General features: G+C 37.3%; 1 protein-coding gene across 1 annotated transcript in view; it reads left to right on the top strand.

The window, feature by feature from the left end:
• Window positions 1-20038, top strand: part of LOC103224473 (guanylate-binding protein 7) — a 41802-nt gene extending 21764 nt beyond the window's left edge. Inside the window, exons 3-10 of the mRNA XM_007978039.3 lie at window positions 350-459; window positions 663-859; window positions 2909-3154; window positions 3915-4195; window positions 5723-5935; window positions 11857-11959; window positions 18627-18820; window positions 19672-20038. Coding sequence (XP_007976230.1) covers window positions 350-459; window positions 663-859; window positions 2909-3154; window positions 3915-4195; window positions 5723-5935; window positions 11857-11959; window positions 18627-18820; window positions 19672-19890 — 1563 coding nt within the window. The 3' untranslated portion in view covers window positions 19891-20038. The remainder of the gene's footprint in view (window positions 1-349; window positions 460-662; window positions 860-2908; window positions 3155-3914; window positions 4196-5722; window positions 5936-11856; window positions 11960-18626; window positions 18821-19671) is intronic.
• Window positions 20039-21034: the final 996 nt, after the last annotated feature.

Consider the following 21034-nt stretch of genomic DNA (forward strand, 5'->3'; position numbering starts at 1 on the left):
AGAACATCATTCAGGAGACTTCAAACCAAGATGTTCTCCTTATAATGGTTACAGCACAATTGATAAAGCATAAAGGAAGAAATATATTTACTTATCATGTGATTGGCTATTATACATTAACAACATTTTTAGGGAAAATAGAGATGCTTACGCTGCTTTTTCTATAGCTGATTTATTTAATTTCACCAAATCATGCTGACAAGCATATAAAGCTTACATTTGTGTTTCCTTTAGACACAGCATTTTGGGAAAACTGGAATGACTTAAGTTTTGGTTACGTGGATACAAATAGTTGACCTTGAGATGTATCTAAACTGTGGCTTCCTTTTTTCTATTTCTTTAACACTAGAGTGACCCTAAGAATGACTCTTGGATCTTTGCCCTGGCTGTGCTTCTAAGCAGCAGCTTTATCTACAACAGCATGAACACCATCAACCACCAGGCCCTGGAGCAGCTGCAGTATCCTTCCGGGAAGTGAAGAGCAGGTTTTATGGAGTTTAGGGGAATGGAAACTGATACTGTGTCTTCTTTGCTGTGACTCAGTTGTCCTGGTTGAGTAAGAAAAGATACAGTGCAAAAGGGAACGTGTATAAAACTTGTTTCTAAGTGAGATGTGGAAACGATGGTATAGGGTGCTACTCCTTCCTTAGCTGAGGTCCCAGCTATGTGACTGAACTAACAGAGCTAATCAGGGCAAAATCCTGCCCCAAACCTGATGAAGTTGAGGACTCCAGCGAGTTTGTGAGTTTCTTTCCAGACTTTATTTGGACTGTTCGGGATTTTACCCTGGAGTTGAATTTAGATGGACACCCCATCACAGAAGATGAATACCTGGAGAATGCCTTGAAGCTGATTCCAGGTACCAGAGCATAGCCTAGATGGGAGAAGGTTCAGTAGTGGGTGGGCTCAACTAGGACCTGTTCTTCAACACCTGACACAAATTTTTATATTGGACCTGACTGAGGCCCTTGCTCATGGTGGTTGGTGATTGATAAGATTATGATTTTTTTTTTTAATTATTATACTTTGAGTTCTAGGGTACATGTGCATAACGTGCAGGTTTGTTACATATGTATACTTGTGCTATGTTGGTGTGCTGCAGCCATCAACTCGTCAGCACCCATCAACTCGTCATTTACATCAGGTATAACTCCCAGTGCAATCCCTCCCCCCTCCCCGCTCCCCATGATAGGCCCCGGTGTGTGATGTTCCCCTTCCCGAGTCCAAGTGATCTCATTGTTCAGTTCCCACCTATGAGTGAGAACATGCGGTGTTTGGTTTTCTGTTCTTGTGATAGTTTGCTAAGAATGATGGTTTCCAGCTGCATCTATGTCCCTACAAAGGACACAAACTCATCCTTGATTTTTGTGGTTTTTTTTACTTGAAATTTCCCAGAGGCTGAGGTTCAAATTCATTGAGGAAATTTAAAACTCAAAGTTCTATCAAATGATTTTAGATCAATAAGTACTGTGAAAAAATATATTGAGAATTACAATTAATATTGTCACATCCTAAGACTCATATATTTGTGTTACTTATTAACTTCAAGTTCTCCTCCTATTCTATTTGGAGAAAATTACCTAATAAGTTTGGAAGCTCGTAAACGCAGAATCACAAGAAGTCAAATGATCAAATTTTGGAAATATATTTCACTTGGTCTATTTTATTAGCCTGGATAGTTATATCCTTTAGAGAAAAAGGAGATTCATACAGTTAATGATTCAGGAAATTAAAAAAAAATACACTGACATGTGCTTCCAATAGGACTGTCAAACCCTTTATTTTACTGTTTTCATAACATCACCTACTTCATTCTACAGTCTCATATAATATGTTGTCAATCTACTATATGTTTGTTAAACAGATTATATTTAGCAGAGTGGATACCTGCTGGCACCTACAATCAATATCCATGTTTGTTCATTTGTTCATCCTTTCAACAAATATTTGTTTTGAATAACTGATACATGCCACAGAATCCCTCTGCAAAACAATGTTAGACCTAATATAATCTGACCTGAGTATTTTCTGTCTCTTTCCGACATTTTCCCCAGCCACATCTTGTCTTTGTTTCTAGCATTACTTTATTTTTAAGCCCTACATTTCATTTCTGACATGGGGACAGTAAGATTGAGAAAGTCCATGATGCTATGTAATATTAGCCAGAAACAGGAAGAAAAATATGACAGGACCTCTTTTCTATATGGATTCTATTTTAAAACATCAAATATGTAGAAACAGAGAGTAGAACAGTGGTTACCAGGGCACGGTGAGGAAGGAAATGAGAACATATGGGTGAAGGGTACAAACTTGAAGTTATATAGGGTGGGAAAGTCTAGGGATCTAATATACTGCAGGAGAACTATCCTTAACGATATTGTATTTTACATTTAAAATTTACAGAGATTAGATTTTAGGTACTCTTACCACAAAAAAAAGAGATGAAAAGTATAGAAGGTAATGGATATATAATTTGCTTACTTAGTAGTAATTTCACTATGTACACACACATCGAAACTTCATCTTATAACACCTTAAATATATACAATTTTTAAAGAAAGTACTTCTTATCATATTTTAGTTAATCATAATTCAGCAAACATTTAAAAAATCATCAGTCTACCAGACATCATACAGCGGCTGAGGAAACCAACCATAAATTCCTTCACTTGAGGTGGATGCCTTCCCTTCCTTTCCAGAAGTAACTTTCTGACTCTGCTTTGTGCAGAAATTGACTTTTCATAACTCAAGTAGATTAGCATAAGTTTGGTTGCATGAGAGGTTTTGTTGCATAGATTCACAGACATGAGAGACTGTAGTGGTTGATGCAAGGAACTTTGGAAATGAAAATCTTCAGGCTCGCTTAAAAGCTGTTCTTCAGTAGTCACTTTTTTCACTAATTCTGCAGGCAATAATCCCCAAATCCAAAATTCTAACAAGCCCAGGGAGTGGATCAGGCATTTCTTTCCAAAACGGAAGTGCTTTGTCTTTGACCGGCCAACAAATGACAAAAAACTCTTACTCCATGTTGAAGAAGTACCAGAAGACCAACTGGATAGTAATTTTCAGGTGCAATCAGAAAACTTCTGTTCTTATATCCTCACCCATGCAAAGACCAAGACCCTGAGGGAGGGAATCCTTGTCACTGGAAACCGTGAGTCTATTTCCCTATATGGGTGTTTATTGAGGCCTACTGTATCTCAAAAACTAGTAAACTCAGCTTATAAGCATGAACAACTGGTAAGGAGATAACATCTGTGTTATAAGGTGTGGGATAAGTGAAGGATATTTTTCTCAGTGAGGGTATAAAAGATGTGTTGTGAATTTACACAAAACAGAAAGTAAGGAGCATGTCATGAGTTTCTGCAAGGCTAATGAGATTTTGAGATACAAAATTCAGCATAATCTTATAAACAAAGCTGTCTTCATGAACATGTTACCTGTGCAGTCTTTTAGTGCTCTGTATAGAAAAGAGCTTCTCACAGGGTTTAATGTTCTGGCACTCTCTTAAGTGTTTTTATAAAGGCACCTGCGTTTACATTCAGAATCATGATCCACAAATGATATAATTTACTTTGCTGAATAAATGTTTTTAAATTTTTACTTAAGCAGAAAAGTATTCTTTTTCAAGAAACCCTTGCTCCATATTGTTTGTGATTAGTAATTAACTTTGTAATGTGATGACTTGGAGAACAAAATAGAAAGAATAAACAGGGACAGCAGGGACGTTATTGTAAGAAAGTGGCTTCATAAAAAGTAGTAGTAGTAGTAATAGTAGAATTAAAAGAAGGAGAAGGAGGGAAAATTCATGTTAAATGGAATTTTTTGTGATTTTTAGAATGATGATACATACCACTTGTAAAACAATGAGTGAAAACTTTCTATCTATTCCCTAAATTTTCTAAATCATTCAGGGCTGGGGATGCTGGTGGAGACCTACCTGGATGCCATCAACAGTGGAGCGGTGCCTTGTCTGGAGAATGCAATGGCAGCTCTGGCCCAGCGTGAGAACTCAGCAGCCGTGCAGAGGGCAGCTGACCACTACAGCCAGCGGATGGCCCAGCAAGTGAAATTCCCCACAGACACGCTCCAGGACCTGCTGGACGTGCACACGGCCTGTGAGAGGGAAGCCATTGCAGTCTTCATGGAGCACTCCTTCAAGGATAAAAACCAGGAATTTCAGAAGAAGCTTGTGGTAATCTTCGTATTTTTTTTTCTTGATTCCTGCCTTTCTGGAATGATACTTATAGCCCACCTTTTTAATGCCATGGTTCATCTCTTTCTCATGGTAAAGGGAGCTTGGTTTATTTTATGTGACTGAATTTAATGGGCTACAGTTTTTGATTTTTCTAAAATATGGGAAATTTATTAATTTTCCATCATATGTAAGAAATTATGATTGTAGCCCATTTAACAACACATTTATACAACATACTAACTACAGTTAATAACAGTGTATTGTATTCTTGAAAATTACTAAGAGAGTAGTATTTAGAATGACAAATATTGGAGCTAATATATATGTTACTTAGCTTTAGTAATTTCATAATCTATACAAGTTAAACAGAATTCTTGTACAGATTATGTTACATTTCATGTAACATTTCAAAATAACATGATGTAAGCATTATGCAAATACAATTTTTGTTTTTTTATTTTCTAAAAAGGTAAAATAAAGAAGCACTTGTCTGACTCTGAGTGTGAAAAAATGCATAAGCTCACAGCTCTGTAAGTCAGAAGTTCTTTTTAGGGCATCTGTGTGCTCCCCTCAGTGTATCACAAGCTGAAAACAAGGTGTTGATTGAGCTTACTTCTTACCTGTATGCTCAGGGGAACCTCTCTCCATCTTCAAGTCAGCAATGATACATCAGATGTTTCTCTTGTTTCTAATCTCTCTGGCTTCCTCTTCTGCCTCAAGGTAAACAAAAAAGCTCTGCTTTCAAAGAGCTCATGTGATATGGTAATTCTTACATACTTTCTTGAGTATACTCAGTACTACTTGAATACTCTCCATTTCTAAAAGTCAACAGATATCATATAATGTTACCTAAACACTGGAGTACACTCCATCATATTAATAAGCCCAGGGACTATGGAGAGTGTGGAAACTTTGGAGGGGAAATCCTGGGAGATATCTTAAATCTGCCGTTGGCACTGTTATTGAATAACCTTCTTTCAGTCTGTCTATTACCAGTCCACAAGTGACAGAAATCTCTTAGTACATATTGAGAAAACCCAGATGCAATCATAGCTTACAAGTGTAAGCAAAAAATAATAATGTTCCCATATCTTCACATGTTAAGATCCCTTTTGGAAGAATTTCAAAAGAGTTCCAAGCTCTGTTCAGAGTACAATCAAGTCATTACTGGGATGTGATTATACCAGAAGGGTTGATTTTCTGTGTACACATTTTATCCATAGCAATCCATGCTCTCTAAGGACACTACTACTGCCACAACTGAATTGTCCCTTGCTTATTTTTCATAGTTAGATCACCGTTGATCATCTTTTGCTGAAGGAAAGATAGAGTTCATGAACTTTCCACAGGTCATGCAGAGAGCTGATTTAAACTGGAATTAAAACAAGTCTTCTGACTCTTGGTCTACACCATATCTCAGTCTGCTCTGAGGCCATCAGACTACTTCTTCCAAGAGGATCACAGTTGGACCTTCCCTTCTAACAGCTTCTTTCTACTGTTTTTTCCCCTACACTTTTCTGGCAGGACACCATGGAGAAAAAGAAGGAAGACTTTGTGCTGCAGAATGAAGAGGCATCTGCCAAATATTGCCAGGCTGAGCTTAAGCGGCTTTCAGAGCTCTTGATGGAAAGTATTTCAAGGGGAACTTTCTTTGTTCCTGGAGGGCACAATATCTACTTAGAAGCAAAAAAGAAGATTGAACAGGACTATACACTAGTGCCCAGAAAAGGAATTAAGGTGAGGAATAAGGGGAGAAGGGAATGGATGACAGAAGATAGTCAGAGGGTCCTTGTTGCCCCTTCTGAAAATCTAAGAACAGAGCACCATATGGACAAAAAGTGAAGCACGACAATACCTTGATGTTTTAAATCTTAAAATCCACAATTATTTAGCTACTCTTACTAAAACAGAACTATTTTTTTCCCAAAGAGGATTTAGAATCAGAAGTCCAGGTGAAACAAACCATTTCTTTTATTTGTCAAATAATGTGATAGTTTTTGTGCTAAATACAGAAAATACACTATGAAACGAAAAGCTTTGTTTTCAGAAGTTTATGGTCTTACACAAGATGGACAAATTAATACTCAATTGGATATGGAGTGTTTATGCTTATCATACTGGTATACATTGATAGTGATGATGATGATGGTGATGATCAACAGAAAGGTTCATAGACATTGAGCATTCATTTTGTGTATCAGATATTGTTTTAGGTGATTTTGTTGGATTATCAATTTCATTCTCAGAATAATGTAAATTAATTACTACTATCTTCCGCATAGGCAATTGAGAAATGTTAACGCACGAAGAGGCTAATAAAGTTCCTAAGATGACACAGTCAACAAGTGGTGGAGCTGATGGGCTGATCTATGTACTTAAAAGCCATTGGAAACTCATGATTTTTCTTTTTGAGGAAACTGTCCTGTGTTCTATGATGACTATACTAATTCGTGTTCCTTCCAATAGTGTCTAAGCGTTCCCTTTTCTCTACATCCTTGCCAACGCTTGTTATCTTTTGACTTTTTGGTAATCATCATTCTGTGTGAGGTGATATCTCATTATGGTTTTCATTTGCATTTCTCTGAAGTTTAGTGATGCAGAACATGCTTTCACATACTTGATGGTCATTTAAATGTCTTCTTTTGAGGGATGTCTGTTCAGGTCTTTTGCTCATTTTTTTAAAATCAGTTTTGTTGTATTTCATTTTGTTGTGTTGCTATTGAGTTATATGAGCTCCGTATACATTTTGGATATTAAGCACTTATCAGATATATGGTTTGCAAATATGTTCTATTCTGTATGTTTTTTCTTTTTTCCTTTCTTTTTTCTATTGAGTGGTAACTTAGTTTGATGTAGTCCCGCTAGTTTCTTTTAGCACTTGTTGCCTGTGCTATTGGGGTGAAATTCAAAAATATCATTGCCAAGACCAGTGTCTAGGAGTATTTCCCAGGTTTTCTCTTAAGAGTTTTACAGTCTCTGATCTTATGTTTAAATCTTTAACCAATTTTTAGTTGACATTTGTGTGTAGTACAAGGGTTCCATTTTCCTACCACCATTCCACCATTTATTAAAGATACTACCTTTTTCTCTTGGTGTACTCTTGGCACATGTTTTTTTAAAGTCTTTGTCTGTAAACATGTGGGTTTGTTTCCTGGCTCTCTATTCTGTTCCATGGAGTTAGATGTCTGTTTTTATGCCAGCATTGTGCTACTTGATACCTTTGTAGTAGATTTGAAGTCACATACTATGATGCCTTTGGCTTTGTTTTTCTTGCTTTGGCTATTTGGGGTCTTTTATGGTTCCATGTGAATTTTATAATTGGTTTACTTACTGCTGTGAAAAAACAGCATTGGAATTTTGATAGATATTGTGTAAATCTGTAGATTTTTAAGATAGTATGAACATTTTAACAATATTAATTTTTCCAATCAATGTACATAGAATATCTCTCCATTTACTTTATGTCATCTTCAGTTAATTTCATCAGCATTTTATGATTTTCAGTGTACAGATCTTTCACCTCTTTGGTTATATTTATTCCTAAGCATTTTATTATTTTGATGCTATTATAAATGTGATTGTTTTCTTATTTTTTCATATAGTTTGTTCTTAGTGCATAGAAATGCAGCTGAATTTGTATGTTAATTTTGTATCCTCCAACTTTACTGAATTTATTAGTTTAACAGCTATTGGTGGACTTCTGGTTGTATTTCTGAAGGAACTAAAGTCACTATCTCAAAGATATTTTCACTCCCATGTTCATTGCAGCGTAATTCACGATAGCCAAGACATGAAAACAACCTGTGTCCATCCACAAATGAGCAAGTGAGAAAATGTGATATATATGCATATCTATATGTAAATATAGACATATAAAATCAGGTATTATTCAGCCTTAAAAAGAAAGAAATCTTACCACTGGCGACAACATGAATGAACCTGGAGGACATTATGCTTAGTGAAATCAGCCATTCTTAGAAAGATATTTGTATAACGCAACTTCATGTGAAATTATTTAAAAAGAGTGAAAGCTGGCTGGGCACAGTGGCTCAGGCCTCTAATCCCAGCACTTTGGGAGACTGAGGCAGGCAGATCACAAGGTCAGGAGATTAAGTCCATCCAGGCCAACATGGTGAAACCCTGTCTCTACTAAAAATAAAAAAATTGGCCTGGCATGGTGGTGCATGCCTGTAGTCCCAGCTACTCAGGAGACTGAGGCAGGAGAATCACCTGAACCCGGGAGGCGGAGGTTGCAGTGAACTGAGATCGCACCACTGCACTTCAGCTTGGTGACAGAGCGAGACTCCGTCTAAAAAAAAAAAAAAAAAAAAAAAAAAAAAATTAGTGAAAGTCACAGTAGAATGGGTGGTTACCAGGGGGAGAGGAGTGGGAGGAAAGAGGAGATAGCGGGCAGTAGGTACAAACATTCAGTTATAAGATGAATAAGTTCTGGATGCCTAGTGTATAGCCTGGTGACTATAGTTAAAACAATGTACTGCATACTAGAAATTTGCTAAGAGAATGGTTCCTTGTGTTCCCACCACACACATACAAAAATAGATAACTGCATGAGATACAAATATATTAGCTTGATAATGGTAACCATTTCATAATGTATACATATATCAAAATATTGTGCTGTTCCTCTTAAACATAATTTTTATTTATCAATCAACTTCAAAAAACTTGTAAAACAAAATTAGAAATTAGCCTATATTATTAAAAAAGGAAAAAATAGCAGATACTGGTGAAGTTGTAGAGAAAAGGGAATGCTTATACACTGCTGGTGGGATTGTAAATTGTAAATTCCCCTGTGGGAAGCAGTTTGGAGATTTCTTAAAGAACTAAAAATAGAATTATTATTATTATTCAGCCCAGCAATCCCATTACTGGGTATAGTCCCAGAGGAAAGTAAAACATTCTACCAAAAAGACACCTGCACTCATATGTTATCACAGCACTATTCACAATAGCAAAGACACAGAATCAACCTATATGCCCATCAACAGTGGATTGGATTTTAACAATGCGGTGCATATACACTTTGAGACACTATCCAGCCATAAAAAGAATGAAATCATGTCCTTTGCAGAAAAATGGATGCATCTGGAGGCCATTATATTAAGTGAATTAATGCAGAAACAGAAAACCAAATACTGCATGTTCTCACTTGTAAGTGGGAGCTAAACAATGAATACACATGTACATAAAGATGGGAACAATATACACTGGGGTATACAAGAGAGAGGAGGCAGGGAGGGAAGTAGGGTTGAAAAACTATCTTTGGGGTACTATGTTCACTATCTGGGTGAATGTTTTGACTGAAGCCCAAACCTCACTATCATGCAATATAGTCATGTAACAAACCTGCATGTGAACCCCATTGATTGAGTTGGGTTATTTGTCCCCACTCAAATCTCATATTGAATTGTAATCCCCAATGCTGGAAGTGAGGCCTCGTGGGAGGTGTTGGGATCATGGGAGCAGATCCTACATGGCTTGCTGCTGTCTGCGTGATAGTGAGTTCTCTGGAGGTCTGGTCATTTAAAAATGTGTGGCACCTCCTCCAACCACTCTGTCTCTCGCTCTCTCTTGCTCCTGCTTTTGTCATGTGACATGCAAGCTCCTGCTTCACCTTCCACCAGGAGTAAAAGCTTCCTGAAGCCTTACGAGAAGCCATGTTTCCTGTAAACCCTGCAGAACTATGAGCCGATTAAACCTCTTTGCTTTATAAATTGCCCCTGAACTTAAAATAAAAGTTAAATAAAAAAAAAATTAAATGTAGATCCTAACTCTAAACCTAAATCATTATTGCTCACACACCCTACAACAGTAGTGTCCAAAAAACTATTTTAAATACAGATCAGATAAAAATAAATAACTACTTGCAATCCTCCTTGGAAAGATATGTATATCAAATCTGAGTATGATTTTTTACTTCATAAGTCCCTACCAGTTAAAGAGAAAAAAGGGTTAAATTCTGAACTGCAAGGTCTTTTGCATTCTCAAAACCAAGCCTAGTACAGGTCAGGTAATTTCACTTATCTCAGTTTCAATTTCCTCACAAAATGAAAAGAAGGTGTCTGTTTACTATTTAAAAAGTCAAAATTCCAAGTGTTGATAAGAATATGAAGCAACTGGAATTCTGACACATTGCTAATGAGGTATAAATCAGAACATCAATTTGGAAAACTGTTTGGTTTCAATTGCTAAAGTTGAAAAACAAATACTGAATGACCCAGCAAATCCATTCCTAGATATATACATTCACTTAAAAGACTGGGACAGAAATGGTCACAACAGCACCATTCACAATAGCACCAAACTGAAATTTTACCCTAATGTCCATCAACAATAGAACAAGTAAACTGGTGTATTCACATAATGGCATACTATATCACAATGAAAATGAATAAGCTACAATCACACAATAAGAAAAAAATAAATTGCCCAGTCTCAGGTATTTGTAGTAATGCAAGAATGGCCTAACACACCCATGAATCTGATTTTTTTTTTTTTTTTTTTGAAAGCAGGAAACAAGGAAAATAACATCAAAAATGCCTAGGTCCTTCCTTCTGTGATGTGCCCCACCCACCCAAATTTCAGTCACTAATCACATGTTAGCTGAGGTATTTATGCCTTTTTTTCCTTCCCATGTGTGACTGTTAAGTCTATGCAGTGTTGTATTTTCTGTGATTGTTAATTTCCCATTTTGGACAACCATGTTACTCCCTTAAAGTTTCAAATTCTTAAAGTTTCTCAGGCCAGGTACAGTGGCTCACACCTCTAATCCCAACGCTTTGGGAGGCCAAGGCAGGAGGATTGCTTAAGACCAGGAGATTGCAACTATCCTGAGCAACATCACAAGACTTCCATCTCTACAAAAATAAAAAATAAAATTAGTACACATCTGCAGTCCCAGCTACACAGGTGGCTGAGGCAGCAGCACTCAGCCCGGGAGTTCAAGGTTGAAGTCATAGTACTACTGAGCTTATGCTTGGGTGACAGAGTGAGACTGTCTCAAAAAAGAAAAAAAAGTTTCTCAACTGTTTAATTTTTCATTATATTCACCGCTACTCCTGTAAATAGACCAAATAGTTACCTGTTCCGTCTTTTTAAGGTTTTAACTTTTTAAATTAAATTTGAATACATTGTTTACTTTTAGTGAACTATTATCAACATTCTTAACAGTGATCAAAAGTAAATTAATTAATTAATTAATAATTAGACTAGAAAAGCTTCCAGCGAGGTAAGAGCTATTAGGTAAAGTATCAATAGAGGTTATCCTAATTTGAAAAGGGCAGACAGGCTTTCAGGCAGAAGAAAAAAGAAAGCAAATAATGCAAACTATGGAGGATGTGGGTTTGTAGAACTGCATAGAAATCTGGTTGTCTGCACCCTGAGGTGGGTGGTGAGCAGCATCCCTGGGAAAAGAGGCTGGACAGGCATGAGGGAGGCTGCTGCACAGGGTTTTCATGTCTCAACAAAGAGCTTGGACGTTTTGTTGTGGCTATGGAAAGAAAGAAACCGCTGTGGAATCTTAAGAATAATGTGAGGTTTACAAGGTTAGATTTGTGGCTTTGTTGAACAATAATTTCCTTATCACAAGGCAAGATTTCTGCTGCCTGACAGGTCTTTGCTCCTTCTTGATTCTTCAGGCAAACGAGGTCCTCCAGAGCTTCCTGCAGTCACAGGTGGTTATAGAGGAATCCATCCTGCAGTCAGACAAAGCCCTCACTGCTGGAGAGAAAGCCATAGCAGGTACAGGGATAGGGCTCAGCTTTCAGGCAAATGGGTAGGTTCTTGTAATACCCTCTTGATGTTCAGAAAAAAGGATTTTCCTTCTACCAGGAGCTTTCTTCTCATAGGGAACACATGCTCTGCTAAAACTGAAAATAACAAGGGGAGTTGGGATTGAACATTCAGCCACTCAGTTTCTTCCCACAACATTCTTAAACATGCTCTTGCTGACATGGCTAGTGGGAGAATTCAGAGATTCTCAATTCCCCACCTTGGTGCTTTTTACAATGTCAGTTTGGCCTCTGAACTCAGGAGAATAGAACTCAGACAAGACTGTTACTTCCTTTTTTTTTTTTTTTTCTTTCCAACTTGTATTTTAGGTCCAGAGGGTACACAAGTAGGTTTGTTACATGGGTAAATTGTGTGTCATGGGAATTTGTTGTACAGATTATTTCATCACCCAGGTAATGAGCACAGTACCCAATAGGTAGTTTTTCAATCTTCACCCTCTTCCCATCCTCCACCCTCAAATAGGTCCTTGTGTCTATTGGACCCTTTGTGTCCATGTGTACTCAATATTTAGTTTCCACTCATAAGTAAGAACATGTGGTATTTGGTTTTCTAGTCCTGCATTAATTCTCTTAGGGTATTGACCTCCAGTTGCATCCACAGTGCTACAAAGAACATGATTTCATTCATTTTATGGCTGTGTAGTATTCTAAGGCATATATGTACAACATTTTCATTATCCAGTTCACCACTGATGAACATTTAGGTTGATTCCACATCTTTGCTATTGCAAATAGTGTACTGATGAACATGCACATGCATGTGTCTTTATGGTAGAATGATTTATTTTCCTTTGGGTATATACCTAGTAATGGGATTGCTGGGTCAAATGATAGTTCTGTTTTAAGTTCTTTGAGGACTCTCCAAACTGCTTTCCACAGCAGCTGAACTAATTTACAATCCCACTAGTGGTGTATAAGAATTCCCTTTTCTTGGCAACCATGCCAGCATCTATTATTTTTTGACTTTTTAATAACAGCCCTTCTGACTGGTATGAGATTATATCTCATGTGGTTTCTATTTGCATTTTTCTAATGATTTATGATGTTGAGCATGTTTTCATATGCTTGCTGGCCATGTGTATGTCTTCTTTGGATAAATGTCTGTTAATGTCCATTGCCTGTTTTTTTAATGGGGTTATTTGCTTTGTTCTCAATTTCTTTAATTTCCTTATAGATTCTGGATATTAGATTTTTGTCGGATGTATAGTTTGCAGATATTTTCTCCCATTCTGTAGGTTGTCTGTTTACTCTGTTGATAGTTTCCTTTGTTGTGCATGAGCTCTTTAGTTGAATTAGGTCCCACTTGTTAATTTTTTGTTTGGTTGCCGTGGCTTTTGAAGTTTTCATCATGAAATCTTTGCCAGTGCCTATGTACAGAATGGCATTTCCTAGGTTTTCTTTTGGGGGTTTTATAGTTTTAAATTTTACATTTACATCTTTAATTCCTGTCAAGTTGATTTTTGTATATAGTGAGAAGATGGGGTCCAGTTTCAATCTTCTGCATAGGCTAGCCAGTTAACCTAGCACCATTTATTGAGTAGGGCATTCTTTCTCCATTCCTTTTTTGTTAGCTTTACCAAAGATCAGATAGTTGTAGGTGTGTGGTATTATTTCTGCTTTCTTTAACCTTTTCCATTTGTTTATGTGTCTGTTTTGTTTTGTTTTGTTTTTTGACCAGCACCATGCTATTTTGGTTATTGTAGTCTTGTAATATAGTTTAAAGTCAGGTTGTGTGATGTCTCTGGCTTTGTTCTTTTTGCTTTTGAGTGCCTTGGCTACTCGAGTTTTTTTTGTTGTTGTTGTTGTTGCATGTGGATGTTAGAATAGTTTTTACTAATTCTATTTTTTAAAAAGTCATGGATAGTTTGATAGGAATAGCATTGAATATGTAAATCACTTTGGGCAGTATGACTATTTTAACAACATTGATTCTTCCTATCCATATGCAAGGAATGTTTTTCCATTTGTTTTTACAGTCTCAGATTTCTTTCAGCAGTGTTTTATAATTCTCTTTGTAGAGATGTTTCACCTGCCTGATTAAACCTAGGTATTTTATTCTTGGTTATTCACAATGGCTATTGTGAATAGGATTGTGTTCTTGGTTTGACTTTCAACTTGGACATTATTGGTGTGTAGAAATGCTACTGATTTTTGTACATTGATTTTTTATCCTGAAACATTGCTGAAGTTTATCAGATGGAGGAGCCTTTGGGCAGAAAGTATGGAGTCTTCTAAGTACAGAATTCTATTGTCTATGAAGAGAGATAGTTTGACTTCCTCTCTTCCTATTGGATAACTATTTTTTCCCCTTTGCCTGATTTCTCTGACTAGGACTTCCAGTACCACATTGGATAGGGAATTGTGAGAGTAGGCATCCTTGTCCTTTTTTGGTTCTCTAGTGAAATGTTTCCAGCTTTTTCACATTCAGTATGATGTTGGCTGTGGGTTTTTCATAAATGGCTCTTATTATTTTGAGGTATGTTCCTTTGAGGCCCAGTTTGTTGAGATATTTTAACATGAAATATTGAATTTTATCAAAAGCCTTTTCTGTGCCCACTGAGATGATCGTGTGATTTTTGTTCTGGGTCCCGTTTGTGTGAGGAATCAATTTATTGATTAGCATATGCTGAATCAACCTCTCATTCCAGGAATAAAGCCTAATTGACAGTGGTGGATTTGCTTTTTAATGTGCTGCTGGATTTGGTTTGCTAGTATTTTGTTGAAGATTTTTTCATCCATGTTCATCAGGAATATTGTCCTGCATTTTTCTTTTTTTGTTGTGTCTCTGCCAGGTTTTTAAAATCAGAATGATGCTGGCCTCATAGAATGTATTAGGAAAGATTCCCTCTTCCCCATTTTTTTGGAATAGTTTAGTAGAATTGGTATCAGCTCTTCTTTCTATGTCTGGTGGAATTGACTGTGAATTTGTCTGGTCTAGGACTTTTTCTACTTGGTAGACTTTTTAATACTGACTCAATTTTGGAACTTGTTATTAGACTATTCCAGGTTTCAATTTCTTCCTGGTTCACTTTTGGGAGGTTGTATGTTTCCAGGAATTTATCCATTTCTTCTAGGTTTCTTGGTTAGTGTTGGTTAGTGTGCATAGTGGTGTTCATAATCGTCTCCGAGGATTTTTTGTATTTCTGTGGAGTTGGTAGCAATGTCCCTTTTGTCATTTTTTTATTGTGTTTATTTGGATCTTCTCTTGTTTTGTTCTTTATTAGTCTAACTAGAAGTATATCCATCTTATTTATTCTTCCAGAGAACCATTGTTTTCATTGATCTTTTGTATGGTTTTTCTTGTCTCCATTTTGTTCACTTCAAGTCTGATTTTGGTTATTTCTTGTCTTCTGCTAGCTTTGTGCTTGGTTCACTTTTGTTTTTCTAGTTCCTCAAGGTGTAATGTTAGGTTGTTAATTTGAGATATTTCTAACTTTCTGCTGTAGTTGTTTAGTGCTATTAACATTCCTCTTAACACTGCTGTAGTTGTGTCTCAAAGATTCTGGTAGTTGTATCTTTGTTTTCATTAATTTCAAATAATTTATTTCTGCCTTAAATTCACTGTTTACCCCAAAATCATTCAGAAGCATATTTTCTAATTTTCATGTAATAATATGGCTTTGAGAGATATTCTTTGTGTTGATTTCTATTTTTACTGCATTGTGCTCTGAGAGCATTGGTATTATTTGGGTTTTTTTAAAAAAATTTGTTAAGAATTGCTTTATGGCAGAGCAAGGGGTCAATTTTAGAGTATGTGCCATGTGCAGATGAGATGAATGTATATTCTGTTATTGTTGGGCGGAGTGTTTTGTAGATGTTTGTTAGGTCCATTTGGTCAAGTGTCATGTTAGGTCCTGGATATCTTTGTTAGTTTTTTGCCTAAATGATCTGTCTAATATTGTCAGTGAAGTGTTGAAGACTCCAACTATTATTGTGTGGTTATCTAAGTCTCTTCATAAGTCTCTCTGAACTTGTTTTATGACTCTAGGATTCTCTAATATTGGGTGCATACATATTTAGTATAATTAAGTCTTCTTGTTGAATTGAAACTTTTACGATTATGTAATGCCCATCTTTATCCTTTTTGGTCATTATTGGTTTGGAGTCTGTTTTGTCTGAAATAAGAATAGCAACCTCTGCTCTTTTTGTTTTCCATTTGCTTGATAGATTTTTCTTCATCCCTTTTCTTTGAGCCTATTGGTGTAATTGCATGTGAGATTGGTCTCTTGAACATAGAAGACAGTTGGATCTTATTTCTTTATGCAACTTGCCACTCTGTGCCTTTAACTGGGGTGGTTAGCCATTTTACATTCAAAGTTAATATTGATTTGTGTGGGTTTGATCCACACTTGATTTTGTTGTTGTTCTGTAGTGTCAATGATCCACGTACTGAAGTGTGCTTTTGTCATGGCCAATATTGGTCTTTCATTTTCATGTTTAACGCTCTTTTCAGCAGCTTGTGTAAGGCAGGTCTGGTGGTAACAAATTCCCTTAGCATTTGCTTGTCTAAAAAGGATTTTTTTTTTCTTATGAACCTTAGTTTGGCTGGATATGAAATTCTTCCTTGGAATTTCTTTTCTGTAAAAATGCTGACTATAGGTCCCCAGTCTCTTCTGGCTTGTAGGGTATCTTCTGAAAGTTCCACTGTTAGCTTGATGGGATTCCCTTTGTAGAAGACCTGCCCCTTTTCTCAAGCTGCCTTTTATTTTTTTATTTTTTTTGCGCTGACCTTGGAAAATCTGATGACCATCTCACATGTGTTGGGGATGGTCATCTTGTATAGGATCTCACAGGGCTTCTCTGATTTCCTGAACTTGAATGTCAACCTCTCTAGTGAGATTGGGGAAATTTTCATGGACATTATCCTGAAATATGTTTTCCAAATCGCTTGCTATCTTTCCCTCTCTTTCACGGGTGCCAATGAGTCATAGGTTTGGTCTCTTTACATAATATCAATATCATATTTCTCTGAGATTTTGTTCATTCTTTTTTATTCTTTATTTTTGTTTGATTAAGTTGATTTGAAAAATGCATTTTTGAGCTCTGAGATTATTTTTTTATCTTGGTCTATTCTACATTTAATACTCTGATTGTATTATGAAATTCTTGTAGTATATTTTTCAGCTCTATCAAATCAGTTTGGCTCTTTTTTAAAATAGCTATTTCAACTTTTAGCTCTTGAGTTATTTTACTGAATTCCTTCAATTCCTTGGACTGTATCTCAACTGTCTCCTGAATATTGATAATCTTCATTGCTACCCAGATTCCGAATTCCATGTCTACTATTTCAGTCATTTCAGTTTGATTAAGAACTATTGCTGAGGAGCTAGTGGACTCATTTGGAGGTAAAAGGCCAGAGTTCTTTCACTGTTTCTTTCTCATCTGTGTGGGCTGATACTCCTTTCGTCTTTGAAGTTTCTGTTTCTATTATGGGTTTTTGGCTTTTATATTATTTTATTCTCTTGAAGATTCAACTGGTATAAGTTGGGTTCATTTGACCAAGTTGTTTTATTCTGGATGATTTCAAGGGGCCAAGGCTCAGATCAGCACTCCTGGGCTGGGGGCTTGAACCTTAGTAGGCTGGGACCAGGCCCATGGCTTTGTTCTCTGGCCCCTCTAGGTTAAGCACCTGCTGTGCTGCAGGGGGCAACTTGTTCCTGGTTAACTGGCAACAACACGCCAATGAGGGGTGCTGGCAAAAGTACTTTCTCAGAGCAGTGGCAGCGGGGTCCAAGGTCATGGGTGAGCAGCAGCAGCAGCAGGGCAGTTGTGCTGCAGGTTCTGTGCATGTGCATTGGTGGTGGCATGTTGACAGGGTCTGCACAGGTGTGTGTACCAGCAAAGTGGTGGTGAGAGGCTGCAAGCGAGTGTGTGCCAGCGAAACACTGGAGAGAGGGTGCATTGAGTGCACGCTGGTGTTAGCCCATCTGCTGAAGCTCTATGATGGTTAGGTAGGGTATGTCAGCAAAGAAGATATGGTGATGGCTGCTGGAAAGTGCTTCGGTTTGGCATCTGACGTTGCACTTTAAGTGGATGCAATTAGGCAGGGACCATGAGAGAGGCTAGCAGACTTGGAGATGCTCAGATCATACTGGACCCATCCCACAGGCAAGATAGCCCAGTTCTATCCAGGACCAATAGTTGGCAAAACCCAAAGTCACATATTTGGGCAGGGCAAGCCTTGGGGGATGGGAGATCCTGGTTGTGCTCCACTGCAGCCAGTCCTGTGCCAAATATCTAGGCTCCACACGGGCCAGAGTCCTGTCCCTACCAACTCTCCAAGCAGCTGTCTTTGCCAGCTCAAACATCTATGGGAGTTGTGGGGTCTCTTAAAGCTAGGATTCTAGAGGTCCCTGGTGAGAGTGGGCCACTTCGCACCAATTTACCTCACCTGTGCAAGGTTCCCAGCTTCCTCTCCCTTCAGCCTTGGGTCTGCATCCTTCCTTCATCCACTCTCAATGCCTTCGTTCTGAAGTCCTGCTTGGAGTTTGTCAGTCTTCTCTATGGTCTGTTCTCTCAATGGGAGAAGCTCTTCCTGACTCCATATACTTAGCCATCATGGTTCTTCTTCCACCTGACTGTTATTTTCTTCTCTCTGTAAAACCTCTGTGGAACAGCTAAGCAGGCTAAGAAGGAGGCAGCTGAGAAGGAACAGGAGCTGCTAAGACAAAAACAGAAGGAACAGCAGCAAATGATGGAGGCTCAAGAGAGAAGCTTCCAGGAAAACATAGTCCAACTTAAGAAGAAGATGGAGACGGAAAGGGAAAACTATATGAGAGAGCTGAGAAAGATGCTGAGTCATAAGCTGAAGGTGAGTCTGGATGAAGCTTGGCAGTGCTTGAGGTACAATGCCAGTTCCTCAGTTAGGGAAGGGCCAAAATTTTAAGCTCAGTCAAGATTCCAGAAGGAAACACAAAAGGTATATATTTCACTTAAATTTCAAATACATGTGAATTCTACTGAAGTCTGTAAGTTTACAAGACTCCAGCACTTTCTGTCACGTTAGACTTTGGAGAGTACACATGACATCCCCCAGGGTGCTGGGCTGCTATTTGTGGTGATTATAGGATGGTCTCACTGTGCCCCAATTAATTAGGACCTTAGTCCACCAGCCCTTAGGATTCTTGGCACAACCATGAAAAGGACCCAAAATAGATCCATCTGGATGAAAGTATCACATTTGGCTTAATATGAAATGATACTGAATGATCTCAAATTGCTCCATTTGTTTCTGTATCTGCCTGGCCCATCCTATACAACTAGAGTAAAATATATTCCTTGTCCCAACCTGGAACTTGACGACCTGTGTTTTATACAGGGTCAGCAGTCCCCATTATTTGCTAGATGAGCATGACCTTGCTACATTGGTGAAAAGGGGAATCAATTAGAATTAAACCTGCATTCCCTCTTGAAGGGCATTCATTGTGCTGGAACAAAATTCCTCCCTACCTCCAGTGAGATGGTGCTGAGGAAATGTCACAAAGGTGTAAATCATGGATACTTCCACTATTCAGGTCCAGTCGTCTGAAATGTCAAACAAACCCATCAAAGAGTTTCTAAGATGTTAGAGAAATGGACATGTGTTTAATGAAATTGTTAAATACAAAACTCTGACTCTTAAAAATTGGGAATTTTCCAAAGTAGGCTCTTTTACTTTTATAGGTCCTAGAAGAACCACTTACTGAAGGATTCAAAGAGATATTTGAGTCATTAAATGAAGAGATTAATCGACTGAAAGAAGAGATTGAAGCAGCTGAAAATGAAGAGCCCTCAGTGTTTTCACAGATTCTTGATGTGGCTGGCAATATGTTTATTGCAGTGCTACCTGGGGCTGCTAAGTTAGTTGATTTAGGGATGAAAATTCTTAGCTCTTTTATGTAATAGGCTGAGAAATCCTGGTAAGAAAATTATGAAATGAGGTTTCTTTTGTTAAAATGGTGTAACACTGTTGCTCATTTTAAAAGTATATGTGCCTGTTGGCTGTATGAATGTCTTCTTTGTGCAGCTGGAAACCATCATTCTTAGCAAACTATCACAAGAACAGAAAACCAAACACCGCATGTTCTCACTCATAGGTGGGAACTGAACAATGAGATCACTTGGACTCGGGAAGGGGAACATCACACACCGGGGCCTATCATGGGGAGGGGGGAGGGGGGAGGGATTGCATTTGGAGTTATACCTGATGTAAATGACGAGTTGATGGGTGCAGCACACCAACATGGCACAAGTATACATATGTAACAAACCTGCACGTTGTGCACATGTACCCTACAACTTAAAGTATAATAATAATAAATAAATTTTAAAAAAAAGTATATGTGTTATTGCAGTTTCATTTAAGAAAAGTTTAAAATTAAAAAGCAAATTTCAAAGAATATTATGGCCTGAAGTTCATAAAAACAAACTTAATTTTGACTGAAGTAATAATTAATAGAAATGGGGAACAAGTTAGAAGATAAAATTATCCTAGAAAAGATTTAAATAAAGCAAAAAGACAAATGGTAAGATGAAGAAATTATTTTCAATTAATGTTATAGTCACAGAGATAATTTAAGTTATAATTAGCTCTTGTAAATCAGTGAGAAGAGAGTAACACCACATATTTTAAACAGGCAAAAATATGATAAAAACATTTAATTTTACTGACAATAAAAGTTGTGCAAAGAAAAACTATAAGGTTCTTGCTTCAATTTATCATGGGCATGAAAGAACAGTTTGACAGGGCACTGAGCTGGCAAGGGTTTGAGGATATTGTCAGTGTCTCATATTTGCTAATAAGAGTGTGAACTGTTGGAATCATATATGAAATATTTAAGTGCACATACTTTTGATCTAGCATTTCCACATTTAGAAATCTATCATATAGATTGATTTACTCAAATCGAAAATTTTATGTGTAATAGTATTTATGTTGTGGCATTGTTGTAATGTCAAAGGACTGAAAAAAAACATTAAAGTCCCTCTTTCAGGTACTGATAAGGGAAATCTTGGGAAATACTTGTAAAGGGATACTCTACAGCTA

Source organism: Chlorocebus sabaeus, chromosome 20, assembly GCF_047675955.1.
Source record: "Chlorocebus sabaeus isolate Y175 chromosome 20, mChlSab1.0.hap1, whole genome shotgun sequence".
Classification (NCBI taxonomy): Eukaryota; Metazoa; Chordata; class Mammalia; order Primates; family Cercopithecidae; genus Chlorocebus; species Chlorocebus sabaeus.